The sequence below is a fragment of the Pleurodeles waltl genome, chromosome 2_2 (genome assembly GCF_031143425.1).
Source record: "Pleurodeles waltl isolate 20211129_DDA chromosome 2_2, aPleWal1.hap1.20221129, whole genome shotgun sequence".
Lineage (NCBI taxonomy): Eukaryota > Metazoa > Chordata > Amphibia > Caudata > Salamandridae > Pleurodeles > Pleurodeles waltl.
The window spans coordinates 846,266,168-846,284,400 of NC_090439.1; the positions used below are offsets into that span (position 1 = coordinate 846,266,168).

An 18,233-nucleotide genomic window follows, 5' to 3' on the forward strand; every position below is an offset into this window, starting at 1 on the left:
TGTACATCTGAAATGTATATGCTACCCTATTAGAAAATGTTACTTACCTCTAACAGTAATTGTCAAGTGAAGGTATCCTCACCAGATCCATTACCCAGTAATGTTTCCCCGACTTCCAGGCTGGAATTCTGGAGAAAAAAAACTGTTTTTTTCTTTTAAAAGGTTTTTGTCCTTCAAGCCTGTTTTTCTGCTTCCATCTTAAATCATTTCTTGACAGCAAATAACTAATGAACAAGTACTGGTAAAGCCAGTAGGTATAGTCCTGGCAAGCTGGTGTGATGTTACTTATTGCAAACAAATGCCACAGAATTAGCTTTTAGGCATATAAGCAACATGCTTAGAATAAACATGTTTAAAGAAAAAAAAATAACCATAACATATAACTATTAAACTATTAAAGAACAGAATGATTGCTTCCTAGATAGCAGATATACGTAGAACAGGTAAGAAACCCTTTTCAGTTTAAATGGATATCACAGGAAAATAGGATTGATGTTAGCTCAAAGAAAAAATAGTACTGGCTTTGGATTACTTAACCTGAAGAATAAGTTTATACACACAAGGATGGCAAAAAAAGATAACGAATGGGAAAGGAAAATCACTTGACAAATTGAAGTATTGCCCATCTAGATCTAGTACTTAAATCCACTTATGTTTTGTTATGCAAATGTGCACGTGACGAGGAAAAATGCAGTCACTCACAGTGCAAGTGTACCATTAGTTGACGTAGACTGAGCCGTTCCTCTACGCACTGTTGAGCGAATGTAAAATGTGAATGATAACTGCCAGACCAATGGATGAAGCGGGTGGACCAAAAACCCTTATGTGTATGCATATGTGTGAATATATTTTGATTACATGACTTACAAGAGTCTGTAATACAGGGCACCTCATTTCTAGGCCAGACCTAAAAATAGTTCTCAGTGAAAAAGTAACATCTCCTTTAAATTCTGTTTCTGTGGGGCCTTAGAGCCCACTTGCAGAGCTCAGAGCTAAAGATGTGAAAACTTCTCAATGTATGTACAAGTTTACTGCCATGTGTACCGCTTAGTTAGGTGTAGCACACAAGAAAATCAGCTGCTTTCTACTTGGTATGTCTTATGTCTGTGCTACTGAAAATGTAGTAAAAGACATGATTCGCAAACTTCTCAAGTTGAAAAGATTTTCATAGAGTTTGTTGATTGTTGCAAAAAACAGTTATTTGCACTTTCCTGATCAGGGTGAAAGTCACCATTTCACTGATGTTCCTTTTTATTATGTTTAAGATTTTTAATTTTAAATCAACTGTCATACATAAGTTATCAAAATACCTATTACTATTACATCTCGCAGTATTAATAAATGAGCAGAGACACCATTAGACAAATCTGTACTTTACAATAGAGTAACAAGATGACAGTGGCACAAAAATAATCTTGAATAATTGCTTCCTGTGCTGGGTCACGGGGCTTAGACATCTTCCTCTACCATGGTACCTTCCTCATGCTGTCAAAAGTTGCATAAATAGTACTTGTAGTGACCACATATATCCACTTGCATTGAATGCACAATGAGACAAAAACACTCCTGCTCAATAAACATTGCAAGGTAGCTAGAAGTGCCATATCTTATCTACCTTAGTGCAATTTACCTTTTTTTGCTAACATTATGCCGTGAACATCTGTTGTGACGTATGGCAGTGGGTTGGGTGAAATGAAGACCGTTATTTCTTTTTACATTTTGGACTGTAAGGAGAAGCCATGTTATGTCTACCTCCACATCACTTATTTGCCACTGCATACCAGCTAAAATCAGGAGCAAATGATTTTGGAGCCGATATGTAACGTAACATTACACATGGGTAACGTGAATGACATCCTAGAAAACTTGACCTTTACTCTCATCAATGTGATTTCACCCAGAGCCCAAGGCTGAAAAGCATCGAAGGACTCGCTGTTGCCCATGCATATTTCGCTATATAATCATCCAACAAGTTTCTAGAATAGGTTCTCTCTCTAACTTTCAATTTCCTAGCAAGCAGGTGTAAACATGAAATCAGTGAAATAGAGATCCTCTGATTAAGTGGCCTTCAAGTGTGTCTAAATCTGAATGAAGTTTCTACAAACAAAGCAGTTCACAAAATTCAGGAAGCAAATGCCAAATTGCAAGCCCTATATATCCACAAAACAGGAGCTTCTAGTTAATAGGCTAACAAAGATGGTTGCTGCTGGTTATGTATTTAAACCTTAGCTTAACTTAATAGTTCCCCCTTTTGTGCCTTATATAACCTTTATTGCTACTGAATGTTATTCATTTCAATGATTTCATACCCATCTTAAGAATGTAATATACAAAGCATACTAAATCAATATTATATCATCTAAATATTCTGATTCTTACTAGTAAGCAGAAGTGCAACAGCTGAATGAAGTATAGCAATGGTGATTGGAAAACCCAATGCACTCTTCTCTGCACCTCTACCAAGTATGCAGTAGCCATCAACGTGTAGGAAATCTGACAGTGCCTGGGTGCAGAACAGTGTAATAAGCTATTGCTTTCTTCTTGTCATCATTTAATACCCCAAAGGTTTACAATAACTGGTGGATTCTACTGCTGGCCGGATGACTAAGCAGTCTTGAGGGTGAGAAAAGCATTCTATGTTTCCTGGAATGAAAGCAAAAACATTCTGTTTATTAGAACGAAAGCAAAGGCTGAGGGAGTATAAAGGCTGACATGGGTATTTCTTTTTGTTATACCTCTTTTTTTTTTTTTATTTACAATGATAACTCATTGTAAAACCCAGCCATTGTGTACATCTGGGACACAGTAAAGATATGTGGACAGATGGCCTAACTGTGGTTGGCAAACAGGTTTTTCTCTGTCTAAAATATGACTTACATTTTCTGTATGGGGAAAGCGAAACCACAAATTCTCCTTGGAGTATTTGTGCGTCTTTAAGTGGAATTCAGTCACCAAATACAATGAATCATGTTTACATTGGCCTAATGAATCTGAGGCAGCCAGTAGGTTGAAAACCTATTGGATCACTACCCAGCCACTGTGGAAAGTGAGGGAATTAATGCCTTTCTTGAGAGCATGGGAGAAAATGGACGGTGACCCTGGGTAGTGGGAGTCCACGTTAGCTCTCTTGGTTCGATTATAAAAGCAAATAGAAACTGCTTTCAGAATGTATTGTTTTTCATAAAGAAATTCAAGACATCTTGTTACCGAAAAAGAGACCTGAAATGATGCCAGCTACATCTAATGAAGTAGAAATAAAAACACCCACATGAACTGTAAAAGCATAGTTAGCCTCAGGAACATGACCATTACCAAAATACATCCATTTTGTTTTTTTTTAGTTTTTAGAGAAAATCGTCAGTTATAGGACAAAGGCCTTATGGTTTAAAAGTCTGTTACATCGACCCCTAGCTCTTGAGAGAAGAAGAGTCACTGACCTTGACTATGTACATAGGAAACTAAGGAAATAAAACTTAATTTGAAAGATGGTACAATCAAGATATTTAGCGTAGAGTGGCCTTCACTCTATCTCCACAGACCGTAAAAATTTATTGAACACATTTATCCTAAGGAAGCAAACATACGATAGCTAGATATATGGAATACACATAAAAAGCTTGTTCTTCAGAGACAATCTAAATATTTCTTATTGAAGGGTACGTAAACACAGTTAATCTTCGAATGCTTCCTCCCACACTGTGAATAGTTAGTATTAATTGAAAGCCAACCACGTTTCTGAAAAGATCTTTACTTTGAAAAAAACACAAACACCACCAGTTGAAGAGCAGCTATAGTAATAGACTGCCTAATATAGTGAATGAAGTATAGGTGGCCTAATGTAGGGGAACAAGTCGTCCACCTGTTTCAGGGGGAAAATTCTTTGAAAATAAAAGGCGTTCTGCTGTTCCTGAAATACGAAAAGACATATGATGTGTCACTAATCACATAACCTGTTAAAAAATGTCATTGTTGAAACTAGAACATCTTTCAATTTGAGAGTTTGATGTGCATACTTTATGGTTTTGGTAGTGACCATAATCAGGCCTGGCTCTTTTGAGTAGTTTCTATTACTTCGTTCTAATCCTTTTATTTTTCATCACATTTATTTTTTTAAAACATGTTTGTTTATTGAGTTTTTGAACAAACATGCATGTACATGAAAGTTTTCATTGTAATTATTATTAGAGAAGTTCTTTAATCTGCCTTGATAAACTTAATGCATGCACTAAAGCAGTGTTATATGTGAAGATAGTGCTCCTATGTTTTTAACACAATCTTTATTGCATTTTCAATTGGTAAACATTACAGGATATCAGTAGTTTAGTGTTAAATCAATGCTGGCAGTTGTGATACCAAGGTATTGCTGCAATTATATTGTGTGTAGCATTATTCATTGGTGTTATTATGGTAGGCCAACGTTTTCTGCCATACCAAAACCTCCACCCCACCACCTGGATCCCAAACCATAACAATGTTCTTTGTTGTGTCATGTAGGAGTAAATATGTTGTTCTGGAAGGGGGAAAGGAGTATAAACGTATTGTTGGAGTGTCAAACTGAGTGCGTCGGTGGCCTTAAAGCCTCTGCAGGATGCATTCCCTCATTATTGTATCAGATATAAGTTATTCTGAGTGAACATGTTACAGGTCCATGTCACTTCAGGGGTAATTTTCTTGTGCCTAGAAGCCTTCTAAGATTATATCCCATTCCATGGAGATTGGTGTTTTGCGGAGCCCTTTGTATTCTTCCAATCGGAGGCTCTGACCCTCTGCAAGAACCCATAGCTTGACCTCCTCCCGCCAGTCTTCGAGTTTGGGAGCCATTGCTGACTTCCATCTTCTATTGAGTAGGCGCTTCACTTGTACTTTTGTCAGTTTTGTGAACCTCTCTTCCACCTTGGATCCCCGCGGTTGCATGAGCATCACCTATATACAGAGTTCCATATTGTCCATGTGTGTTTGACTCGTTAGGTCTCCTAGATCTCTTGCTATTCCAGCCAAATAGGTTGACAGCTGTGGTCCTGGCCAGAGCATATGGAGTAGGTCTGTGCCCTGTACTCGACAACAGGGACAGACCAAAGCCGCCATTGAATATATCCTATTGATATGGTGAGGCGTTAGATATGCCCTCTTTAAAATGACAAATTGGATGAATTTAAATCTGGTGTTGCAGGACACTTTGCTAAGGAATTTTAAAACTGTCTCCCATTCTTTACCAGATAGTGTTCTGGACATGCCTGCATCCAGTTTTTCTCTTAAGGACGTAAGTGACACCGTGAGGTGAGCTCTGAGGCCCCTATATAATCACCTTACCAGATGTCTTCCTTGTCCCATCGTGTTTAGTGCCCGAAGTAACTCATGGACCAGCGGTTCTTGACCATTGGGTGCCCAGTGTTTGCGCACGTATCTGAGGATACTGGCATGTGTAAGGAAAAGGGAGTCCGGAAGGTTATGTGTCTTTATGAAATCGTCCTGTGTCATCAGGGAGCACTCTGCAAAGAGGTCTCCTATTGTGGTAATCCATTCCTGTTCCCAGGGTTCAAGTCTAAGGGCCTCATTAAGAGTTTGGCCGTCCCACTGCGGGACTGCCAAAATTGCGGGGAGGACGCCACCAACTTGGCGCCCCCCGTCCTATTACAATAGTACTCTGGTCAGACCAACAGGAACAGTGCCAACCAGCACCCTCTGAATGTTCACTCTCTGCAGAGCGGATAGTGTGCATTTTGAGGATGCCGGGCAGGGGGCCCCCTGCAGTGCCTATGCCATAGGCATGGGCAGTGGCCTCCCTGTGGCCCCAGCACACCCTTGCCGCCAGCCTTTCTATGCTGGTCAGATCTCCATGGGAAGGCTGGCAGTGAGGGGAGGTGTAATCAGCCAGGCGGCGCTGAGTTCAGAGCCACCCTGGCTGAGTACAACTCTGACTGCAGTCATGCCAACAGGAGCCATAATCCTGGCGGGGACAGCGGTCCAACTGTCATTACGAGGGTGGCGGTCCTCTAACTGCCACACTCATAATAAGGCCCTATGTCTAGTCAGTGTACCTGATGCAGTGTGGTAACTGAACAGCAGTGTATTTAGTTGCCAGTTTCCAATACTTTAGCACTGTATGCAATAGTAACGTGTGAGGGTAATGTGGGGGTATCCGAGTGGAGTAGGCAATGTAGCTGGCCCCATCCTAATTGTGATGTGGTGTAGTCTATTTCAAGCAGATTACAACCAGCAAGCCAATAGGATAACCATTGTAGATGTCCTGCTATACAATATGCTTTGAAGTCAGGGACCCCCATGCCTCCATGCCTCCATGGTCTGTGGGGAGTTGCACTTGTGATAAGCTGACTCTGTGGCACCTTTGCCCCCATATCAATTCTGTTGGTTTCGTATTTAGGTGTCGGAATGTGTCTGCAGGTATATTAATTAGTAAATTTATAAAATGTTATAATAGCTGTGGTAGCGTTACCATTTTGGCCAGGCCTATCCACCCAGCCACTGACAAAGACAACGTTATCCAGAAAACTACTTGTGATTTAAGTGCCGATATTGTGTGCAAGAGGTTGCCCTCTAATTAGGTCCGGGCCAGTTTGGTATATTTGGACCCCAAGATATCGAAAGGTGCAAGGGGCCACTGGTATTTCATGGTCCCCAAAGTGGGCTCCATGTAGGTACCAGCAAAGGAGTATGTCCAAGATTTATCAGCATTGATATGAAGGCCCGAGAGAGCTCCGAAGGCAGAAAATAATTGAGATGTTTCAGTTTGTATTTCCTGGAGATCTTTGAGATACAAAATCATGTCATCTGCTTAGGGTGAGACAGTGTGGATGGTGTTGTCTGTGGGTATCCCTTTGTGCGCTATCTCCTGACAGACTTTTTGGGCTATGGGTTTGACTGCTGGGATGAAGAGAAGCAGGAAGAGGGGGCTACCTTGTGTCATACCTCGCCATATCGGATATGATTTGGAAATATATGTGGACTTGTAAGTGCGTGAGCCACGGGGGCACTGTATAAGAGTTTGACCCAATTAATGTAAGCTGAGGGTATCCCAAAGTGACATAGAGTTGCTAGCATAAAGTCCGAGTGTAATGAATCAAAAGTTTCCTGGATGTCTAGGGAGATGCATCATGCATACGGGTAGGACTCCTTACTTGCACCAATTTTTCTGAACAAGAGCCAAATATTCAATGAAGTGTTTCAGGGAGGCACAAAGCTGCATTGATCTACATGTATCAGCTATGGAAGCAGCGATAGCAGCCTACTAGCCAAAAGTTTGCTGAGGACTTTATATTCCATGGTCAATATGGATAATGGGCGGTATAAGGCTATTACCCAGGGTGACTTCTCAGGTTTTAATAGTGATGTCACAAATACCTCCCTAGTAATAGTGGGGAGTTGGCCATTTTCAAGGACTGAATTAGTCGTACTAGTTGTGGGCACAATTGGGTGGCGTATGTGGAATAAAATTCCACTGGGAAGCCATCAGACCCTGTTGTTTATTGTGTGCCAGTTCCTTCAGGGCTCCCTTGACCTCATTTACCATAATGGGAGTGGAGAGGGCTTCTTTTTATTGGTGGTTTGTACTTTAGGAAGTTGTGCATACTGCAGAAACCCCTGAATAGTGTCTGAGTCAGAAGGAGGGTGGTCTGAGTATAACTTTGTGTAGTGGTCACAGAAGGCCATGTTAATCCCTAGCTGGGTCATCACCGGGCCATGGGTTGGGGTGTTGATTGCCAGGATCGGTGTAGGGACATGTTCAGGGTGTATTAAATGTGCCAGGAGGGTGCCTGATCTATCTGCTACAGTGTGCACCCTTTGCATATATATGCAATGGTCTACCACCCTGAAACATTGTAGTAATTCAGCATACTGTATTCTAGCTTCCTGTAATTTGGGCATCATGTCTGCGTTACTAGATGTCGCCTGTTCCAGGGGACTGAGCAAATCCTCTTTCCTTTTCAAGTCTTGTAGGACCACCTTCCTAGCCCCAACTACTGTATTGACTGATACTCCCCGAAGCACCACTTTGAAGGCTTTCAATTCTATAATGGGGGTGGAAACTGTGCCAATGTTATCTGCAAAGCATGTGTCAATGGTAGTCGCTAGGGTGTCCTAGAATACAGAGTCCTCCAATAGGGCTGATAGTTGCCTCCAGTGGGGATAGGGGCAGGAATTCGGCCCCACAAGAATAATATCTCAAGGGAGGGGGTGGGCGTTATGATCCGATATGGTCTTACAAAGATAGGTGGCATGGGTGACACTGGGTGGGAGATGTACTAGACATAGAAATCGGTCTGTGGGTGTGAGTAGAAGGAGTATTCTCTTCATACCTTTGTTTTGTCCATGCCATACATCTCATAGGTCCTAGCCATCCACCCATTGTTTTAGCAGTCGGGCTTGACAGGCTGGTGCAGTCCCAAGAGTGAGGGGTAGGAATTATCAAGGTTGATGTCTAATACAGCATTGAAGTCCCCTCCCAGCACCCTTGGGTAATGAGCCCAATCCGCCAGCACCGCTGACAGGTGTATGTAAAAAGTATCCTGCTCTGTGTTAGGTGCAAAAATGCACCCTAGCACTATGGATTCTCCATCCAAGGTCCCCCTCACAAGCACATATCGCCCCACCGTGTCTATTCTGGAGTCCTGAACTCCACAGGGTACCCGTCCTGTATCCAGATCGCCCCCCCGAGTAGGCTGAGTAAGATGTGTGAAACAATTGGCCCTGCCAATGTTTGCGTACCTTGGTTGCCTCTGAGGTGACCAGGTGTGCTTCTTTTAAAAAGACGACATGTGCCGGACATCTATGTAGATGTGCCAATATACTGCTTAGTTCTTGATGTTGTGTATATTCTTGAAACCGAGCTTGGTGCACCCAGCTTTGCCCCGCCCCCCAAGTATCCCAGTGACACAGCCTAACCAGTTAAAACCTTTCCTAAATACTCGGTTAAGCGATTGTCTGTCATTCGACCAAGCCTGTAAACCAAAGAGTAACAGCACAAACAATGAAAACCAGTGGTATGCACTTTCAGGTTGTATGCGGCCAGGTTGATAACAATCATTAATATAACATTACATATATTAGAGGCTACTCATGAGCCATTCGGTTCCCGGGCCCTGAACAAACACAAGTCAGAATTAAAAGGCTATATGTCTGTGTTTTGTCAAGCCATCTCAGTCAGTCAATTATTAAGGATCTTCCAGCCAGCCTATGGGAGTATGCAGTGAAAAGCATCAGCTTGGAGTAAACAATCTTTGGGGGTTCTGTGATAAAAGTAAAAAATCATCATTGGTCATCCCTAAGGTGCTGCCTTAGTTATCTATGCCCTTGGCTCATAATTATGGTGTGGAGCATTCTTATAAATCCTCTGCAGTCCGCGGAGTTACTGTCGGGAACAGTGTCACACTCCCATTTCTTTCAGAGTGAGAGGCTCTTTCTTGTGATGAGCTGGAGCTGATGAGCTGTCGTGGGGTACTCAGAATGGTCGCAGATCGTGTAGCCTTCAGTTGTCCTTCCATCTCCTATTGGGGGAAGGAGTCCCCTGTCCAGTTCCAACAGGTCGTACCGTTGTGGTACGTCTTTGACGCTTAGGGGCTACTTTTGCTTTAGATGAGGTGGAGCTTGACTGCTCTTGTTTGAAGAAATAAAGAAATAAGGAAACCAGCTCTAACCAGCACACAGCGTTTTCTGGAAATTCAAAAAAGTTAGCATGTTGGTTATGAAGTATGTTCAGTTTTGCTGGGAAAAGAAGTGCATATGTGAGGCCCACTTTCCAAAGCATCCTTTTGACCTCCTGAAAGGTGGCCCGCATTTGTTGCACGGCAAGGGTGTAGTCTGGGAAGAGGGACACTTTCATAGTGCTTGTTCCCTGGCGGCTTGCAAGAGTGTTTCACGATCTTTGAAATTAAGAATTTTGGCCACCATGGGTCTTGGAGGTGCCCCATGGATTATCTTTCCTTGTATGCTAGTTCGACTACAAACAAGTTTGAGAGGCCAGTAGGATCCACCACCGTTTAAAAACAGTCCTCCATGAATTGAGTGGCATTTGTGCCTTTCGCCCCTCGGGAAATCCTACATTGCATACATTATTGTGACTGGCTTTCCCCTCTGTGTCTTCCGCATGGTCCTGTAGCAGATCAACTCAGCGCTGCAGCTGGGCTACTCGTGTGCTTAGTTTCTCATGTCCAGATAGTGTTGTGATGGTAAGTTCAGCGTTTTTTACTCTATTGAACAGTTTGCTGTGGACATTTCTCAGTAGACTTACTTCATTGTTGGTGGCCCCCAGTCTTTGCCCCATGACCATACCTGAATCTCATATCTCTTGTAAAATCAGTTCTAGCTTGCCTACAGGGAGAGTCCCCTCTGAGGAGTGTATATCGAGGTTCGGAGTCTTGGAGGGGGGGCCGTCCGCTGTGGGTGAGCAGGGGCCCACCACTAGGGCCGGCCTGTCATTCTTGACCTTGGCATGCTCCAAAACTATCTCTTGTTTCTGGGTGCCTTCAACCTGCGGCGTAAAGAGGAGGCCCCCGGTGGTGTCAGCAGGGGGGGAGCCGCCAAGTTTCGAACTGGCATGCGTCGGTTCAAGGGGGACGTGCTCAGCTCACCACTAGTGGCGGTAATAACTCAGTACTCCAGGGGAGCTCTGTCACCCAGAACCTGATGGGGCAAGGGATGTAGAGCATCGCCAAATGGGGGGGTGGCCCCACCCCCACACTTGCTTTTGCAAATGGTTTTACAGCAGTCCCATGGAAATGTCTGTGGGGGCTGCTTCCAGGAGCACTCCTGCACCCCAGCTCCCAACACTTCCTCAGATGGAGGGGGAAAGGAGCCATGGCTCACCAGCCACGGTGGGCAGGATGCCGGATGACCACCTCAGGGAATCATATGTTGGCTGCACTCCGTCCTGTCCTACTTCCTGGGTAGTCCCCAATTGGAACCTCAACAGCACCACTGAGCACCCCTGGCCAAATCTCTGGCTGACTCAGGTGTTTGCCAGAACCTCCAAACCACTGTCTTGGGCCGTTGCAGGTGTGTAACCCCACTTGTTGGTCCAATGGTGAGCAAGGGGAGTGAGGCTGAGGGGGTGGGGGAAATCGCCAGGCCTATCATAGGCGGAGGGAGAGGACAGACTGTCTGGCTGCAGGGAGACCCTCTCCACTCAGGGCGTGACAGCCCCGAGGGTGCTTTGTCTTGCTTCCCCAGCAGTACCAGGAGCAGCAAGTTTTGTCAGTTCTCTGCTGCCAGGCCAGGAACCAGGCCTTTGGCAACACTGCTTCCGGCACTCCTGCCCTCCCCACTCAGTGTCGTGCCTCCGAGGCTGCCAGCAGTTCAAGGAAGTGCAACCCTGCCCTGCCACCACCACCACTGCCCGATCCCTGGCAGAAGGCGCCTTTGGTGTAGGCCCCCTTCGGACACATACTCACCACTCTTTTCGGTGCAGCCGTTCTTCTTTCGTCACTATGGCATAGTCCCTTGATTTCATTAGTGCCCCATGGAATGGCACCATAGCCAATGCATTCACTGCTCGCTGCCACCCGCCATGTTGCGTGTTCGCCAGGAGCTCTTTGCTGCTGGGGCGTGAGGCTGTTTTAGGGCACTATTCCCCCTCACTGTTCTCCCAGTCACAGGTCTCGCTGCTGCTGCCACTGTCATGTCCTCTGGTTTGGCTGCCGATGCCGCCCTCAGGACTCAATTTCATCTGATTCCTGAGCCCAGGTCTGAGAGCCCAGGAATTATGCCTTCTCCATTTGCGCCAGGTGGCCACGCCACCTAAAGATAGTGCTCCGAATACTCTGTAAATATGGTATCCTACGTAGTCCTCAAATTCTCAGCTGCTGATCTCTAACGTTTGTTTGTCTTTATTTTAAGTCTGTATACCATGGTAAGCAAAACACTGATTATGTGGCGAATAATGAATGGGATGGTCCCTTTGTGCTCCCCCACCATATTGCGAACCTTAGATCTCATGACAAAAATATTACATCTTCTGCTGCTCAAGGTAAGTGTAGAGTAAGTGGATACACAGTATAAAATAGTAAGCACATATTTTCCTTGACAGTGATACACAATGTAGTACATGTAACGTTTGTAGGTTGATATAACAAGCTCAGTATAGTCTTATTCAGCCATGCCCTACTTTCACTTGTGACAGTTGTGTACCCAGCATATCCTTGCGCTTTGCATGTGATGAGTTTCAAAGTTTTTTTTTTTAATAGCTCTCTTTTAAGAGAGTGCTTTAGCTAATTTGCAATCTGTGCAGAGAGATGTGCATATGGCCAGCTCCCCTCAGGCATTGGTTGTATCGTTAACATAGTAATCAGGGGTATGTTTGTTAGCCATTGGTTGATTATTATTTTATCCATCATTCATGACCGTTTGGCAATTTCACTATTGCAAAGTCTGATGAGTCTGCATAAAAAAGTTAATTGGAAAATCCATTTTAAAGTGACCAAAAGAATGTTGCACTCATGTTTATCTACAGTAACTTCAGGGTTAGATGTCTGCTGTGCGTGAGACAAAATTCTCGATGGAGAAATGTCAGTGTAACAAGAAGAATTCTCACTGATGTTCTCTAGGGGAAGTTTCCAATAGGGGGAGAAGGATACTCCCTTTCTTTGCTGTACCACAGCCAAAAAAAAAGCCTCAGATGTACTGCACTGGTTCAGTGTAGACATGATGGTGCCCTGCTTCATTCTGTACGACCCTGTTGACTTTTCAGAGTGTGCTGTGATTGTTGAGCTTTGAAAACCATCACAGAAGCATCCCATCACCTTCTGACATTAGCATTCAAGCACAGACAAACCTTTCTGTTCTGAATTTGTAGTATTTAACAGTCCGTAAGCTATAGAGGCATCATGGTACCACAAATGCCACCCAGGGGATTACTCCTCTGTTTCTTAGGATTTGCGTGATAGGAGGAGGATAGCTACTGTAGTTGGTATGAATACCATGGGTAGGGGATAATGATCAGTTCTGCTGTGTACTAAGTGCTGCATATGTTTCCATATATGTACTTGCATATTTACGTTCAAGAGCAGCTTTATGAGTAGAAACAATCAAGGCTCCTTTGTGGAGTGCAAAAAAAGAATGGCCTAACCTGCCAGGTGAGTGTCTAATACTACATGGAGGCAAATGCGTCCCAGAATATGTATTATACTGTGATTCCATTTATCCAGTCCTATATCCACCTATTTCTTTATCCAACAACACTCCTTCATTATGATAGTTGTCTTATTTGGCCTTCCTTTCACTATACCCTTCTCTCCACTATATGCTCCTTAAACTCTACAACTAATGAATTACACTGTTCTTCAACCTTCTTTTCATCACATCATAAAAGTTGAATTCAAACACTATTCTCAGTCACATGGTAATCAATCTGAAACCTTTTTGCTGCCTCCACTCAATCTTTTCCCCCTCTCATCTACAGTGCTAACCAATCTCAACCTTTCGTTGCCCCTCTGCAGACCTTTCTCCCTCCCTGGTCTACAATCCCTCTCTCATTGCAATCCGTAGTTACTGCACTATACCTAAACCCAAACAAAAAACTCAGCTCTTCAGGCTAACCTCTTAAATTCCCATTGTGCCATTGTGACTCCCACAACCCTTTCCCCACAGAGCTTCACCTTCCTCACAACGAAGAAAGTCCCTCACTGGGCTCTTACACCCCTCACGTCTACATTCAGACACACCAATGCCCTACAATCCACGAAGGCCATAGCAGCACCATTTAAATAATGTTAGACTCTAAACCTATGTCTTTAGCCAAGGTCAAGAGCGCCTCTCTTTTGTGGCTCCTATAGCCCCAACTGTAGTGTAAAGCATTGAAGTATCTTATTCACTGTTTGTTTTTTCTGACTTTAACCTGTCTCCATGAAGCCAGAAGACAGTTAACGGCCATCTCCTTCCATGTGGCTGTTTCATCATCTTTAGCAACACAAAAGAATGATGGATGGAGTGCTGAAGTTTTCAAACACTCGCCCCAGTCACAGATCTGGGTTTAATCTGGGTTTAATCCATCATTCTTTTGCTCATCATGCCATCCAAGTTTGGACCCAGCCATATGAAAATTAGTCTTGACCCTGTTCCCCATGGGAACAGTCCAGTCCGAACTGCTTGTTACTGATCCCGGTACGACCTGGCCTGGCAGTTCGGGCCATTAGTCTGAGCATACCGTCCTTGGTGGAGCCCAGTGAAAAGATAGTTACCTTCTTTGAAGATAAAATCCTCAAAATCCACGTAGGTATATTACACAGGTCTAACCTGGAAGTACAAATTGATCCCCGCAATGGGTGTAGTACAAGAATCAGCAGCGATAGCTGTAGTTGGAAAAATGTGGTCCTTTTTCCCTCAACCAAACAGAACCACCCTCCAACAGTGTAAATCTTGTTCACCCAATGCCCCATGCCTGCCAGCTCTCCTTGACTTATACTGCCCTTCCTCATGCAGCTCCTCCCTGTGGACTGTGGTTCTGACTTCCATCTCGAAAAGAGCTAAAGTAGTCTCTCTGTTGAATAAAACAGTCTGCTGCCCCTACCGTTATGTCTAATTTCCACCCTATCTTTCTCCTTCCGGCCTGTGCAAAAATGCTGCAAAAGATGGTTAATACCCAGTTATCCGTTTGGAGGTGAACAGTCCCCTTCTTTACACTCAATCAGGCTTCTGTCCAAAGCACAGTACTGAGACCGCTTTGCTTGACGTAACTGAGGTCATTAGGTTGACCTTGAACGAAGATAATGGCTCTTATTTTGCTTGATCTACATACAGCACTCAATGCTGTCTCCAACTCAGTTCTCCTCCTGCATGTGGCGGACTTCAGTATCACAAGACTGACCTGGAATTGGATCAAATCTTACTTGGAAAAGAGAGAGTAGGATATCTGGCTGGCTCCATACAAGTCATCTAGCAAAGCTCTTTGCTCAACCCTACACTGTTTAACATCTATATGGCAATACTAGCTAAACACATTGAGTATTAGGAGGGATTTACCATCTCATGTGGATGCTACCATGCTGCTCTTATGGTCGATTCAGCTGTTTCAGACATAGGTTCTGTCTTTCATTTGTGTCTGGTAAAGCATTGCATTGGTTGTGAGGATGCCATTTACAATGCAATACAAACTAAACTGAGATTGTCCTTTTTGGGCAAGTAAGTGAGCAGTGGATTAATGCCTGCTGGCCTAAGGATCTTCCCCCACCAATTGTGGTAGCCAAGTACCTTGGAGTCAGGATTGATAACAGCCTTTCTCTCCATTCCCAGATTCTCTGAGTAGCTGGCATCTACTTTGCCTTGCTGCGTTACATCAGAAACTTTCTTGATCATCTCCCTCTAGCAGCTGCAAGACAGTGGTCCATGCATTAAAAATGGCCAGGCTTGACTATGTTAACATCTTGTATCTGGGTGTTCCTGATAAATAGATAAGACTTCAGACAGTACAAAATACTGCTGCACATCTCATTCTGGGCATTCATCAACAAGAATCTGTTACCAGACATCTGCATGCATTGTATAGGTTCCAGATTGCTGATTTTTGTGCATCAGGCCATCTATAAGCGGGCTCACAGTACATAATTAACAGGATCCAACATTGCCACCCCCTTGCACCCTCTGCTCTATGCCTCCGCTTAAAGTTAGGGTGCCATTTTTCTGAAAAGTAAGTTACGGGGATCGAAGCTTTTTGGTGATATAGAGTAAGAAATGAAAATTGCTTCCTCACTCCCTAAAGGCAATCTTCCAGGGTGGCTGAGAGGGATAGGTTGCAGCTTTCCTAGCTTGCACTCCACAGCTAGTGCAGTCTCTGTCTTCACCTAAGGGGCCATTTACTTACTGATACTACTGATATCATAAGGTCTACCCTTCACTTTGAGGGTGACTTTTGGAGATAAGGTATTGTTGCCAATTACCGCTACTATAACCCCAATCATTGGTAGATTAGGTTACATGGTCCTGACGAAGTGCCCAGATCTGCAGGGACTTTACATGGCACGAAACATGTTGACTGATGTTCTCACTTTCCCGTGAGCTGTACCGGACTATTGTCTCCAACACAGCCACTCTTTGTTTTTTATTTATAACAAGAGGTCACATGTATTAAAACTTTCAGGGTCTCTTTTCTTCACACACAGCACCTCCACTTCATCAAAATGTCTCATCAAAAGACCTCCAGCAAAGACCCCCCTTGAGGGGCCTGTTGGGCAGTGCAGGTCTGGCTCAACGAGGAGTTGTCCAATGATGAAGCATGGAACTCATCTGTCTGCCAATAAGTGCCTTACAAATTGTGTCAGTCAGTCATTCATTCACAAGATTGAACATTTTGCAGTCAGTAACAGCTTCCAAAAATTGTCTCTTGTCCCCTACTTGTGCCAAGGCTACAGTCTCCACGTAGGTGATTTCCTTCATTTTAGCATGCCCACTGGCAGACAGATGAAGCCATCCATCAGTGGAAGAAGGCAAAATCTGAATCCATCCCTGATTGACATTGGTTTTGTAGGTGCTTTGTCTCAAGCAAACCACAGGTAATCAGTTCAGAGGAAAGTGGTTAAGCATTTGTCACTGGAACAACATGATAGTACTGCCAAGCAATGGAGGAACTGATTTAGGCAAAGTGAAATGGCTCATCAATGTACATTCAAGTTTATTACAGTGTTGTTTCCATGTTGAAGTTTAACTTCATACTCTGAAGATTTGTCAAGAATGATCCAGAAGCACTGCATGTTATATCACTGTGCAGTTATATTCTCATAAATTAAGCCCTGAAAATGGTGTGTTAGTAGATTGTTTGCATTTATTATTTAAAATTGGTACTAAATCTAAGGTACTTAATGCTCCAACACTATATCTGTGGCTTTGTGATAATATCTCTCTAGGACCTATCTTTAAGGCTGCTAACTAAGCTGAGCTTCATGTCATATGCCAGGATTACTCAATGGATGCTAATGAACATGTGGGGCTAAGTTTATTGTTTTGAAAATGTTAGCCCAAAGCCTGGCTTTTCTCAGTGAGAAGTTTCCTCAAGGGTTTTTGATGCTCAGGATCCTGTTTGCATGTTTTGAGAATTGGAGACCTTTACGTAGGAGTAAGAATAATTTATTGTTGTGTGTTGGATAATAACACTTTAATTTCTAGCTCTGATAAGCATGTTTCCTTCTTGCCATGGTGTGGTGCCAGGTGCCACAGTTTGGCACTTGGAGCGTGCCTTGGCATAAGAGGACTATTGAACAAACCTTTTTTTAATTCAAAACTAGAAATGTATAAAGAAATTATGAAAATTGCAATGCAGCGTCCAAGCTATCTCAATTGAGGATAACAAAGATCAGATGGTGAAGCAGGTGGTTGAACCAGTACATTAACATTTGAGCCGTTGCTGCTAATCCAGGGTCAAAGTGTCAGTGTCAATAAAACAAACTTTTACATGAGATAATGAACTAATAATTTGTCATTATGTTTTACCTATAGGTCTGTTCACCATCTGGACTTAAAGCATTACTGCCTAGCCTCAGCTCTTTTTTCTATAGTAAATCATTCTCTTTTGTGTAAGGAAATGGCAGTGGCAGAAGCAGAGTTTGTGATAACACTGTTAATCTTTTTGGCAGGCTGAAAGTGAACTACAGCAAGCTACTATGGATGCCTCTCGAATAAGTCGACAGCTGGAGGAAACTATTGACAATTTTGAAAAACAAAAAATGAAAGACATAAAGGTAGGCCCACATTTCCATTCTATTATATTTAGTTTATTTTTTCCTCTACTCCTCCCGTTTGTAACTTGCTCCAGTTAATGATTATATTGGTTTTCATAACATTTCATGTTTATAGAATTTTTTTTCCATTTGTCAATCTTTTGGCAAAGCATGTTGAAGCGTTAGAAATATGCACACTTTCTTTGTTTAGCTAAGTATTTGTTAAATAGTAAGCATAAAGAGAACGTGTGTGAAGTATTGCACCAAAGACAAAATAGCTAAAAGTAGAAACATAAATTGCCTTCATTTGACTGTTTTAGCTTGACCTTTCTTGTGGTATGTTATTGGAACTCTTGCAACTATTAGTTCTGTATTTCATTTTCTTAATGTCCCTTGGATTCTGCACCACACTTAAATATATTTAACCATAAAGATTGAGAACGTCCATGCACAAGTGAATTCCATTATCCAATCTGATGTTGCAGACGAAACTCGTAGCTGAAATGCTTTTAGTTATGCAAGTTTTGGTCAGGCGCTTTAGTACTTGGAGGTTCTCCCAACTTTTCAGACCTGTTA

General features: G+C 43.2%; 1 protein-coding gene across 1 annotated transcript in view; it reads left to right on the forward strand.

Moving 5' to 3' along the window:
- CIBAR1 (CBY1 interacting BAR domain containing 1) overlaps positions 1-18,233 on the forward strand; it is a 306,725-nt gene that overhangs the window by 117,881 nt on the left and 170,611 nt on the right. The window contains exons 5-6 of the mRNA XM_069220467.1: positions 11,604-11,609; positions 17,574-17,678. Coding sequence (XP_069076568.1) covers positions 11,604-11,609; positions 17,574-17,678 — 111 coding nt within the window. The remainder of the gene's footprint in view (positions 1-11,603; positions 11,610-17,573; positions 17,679-18,233) is intronic.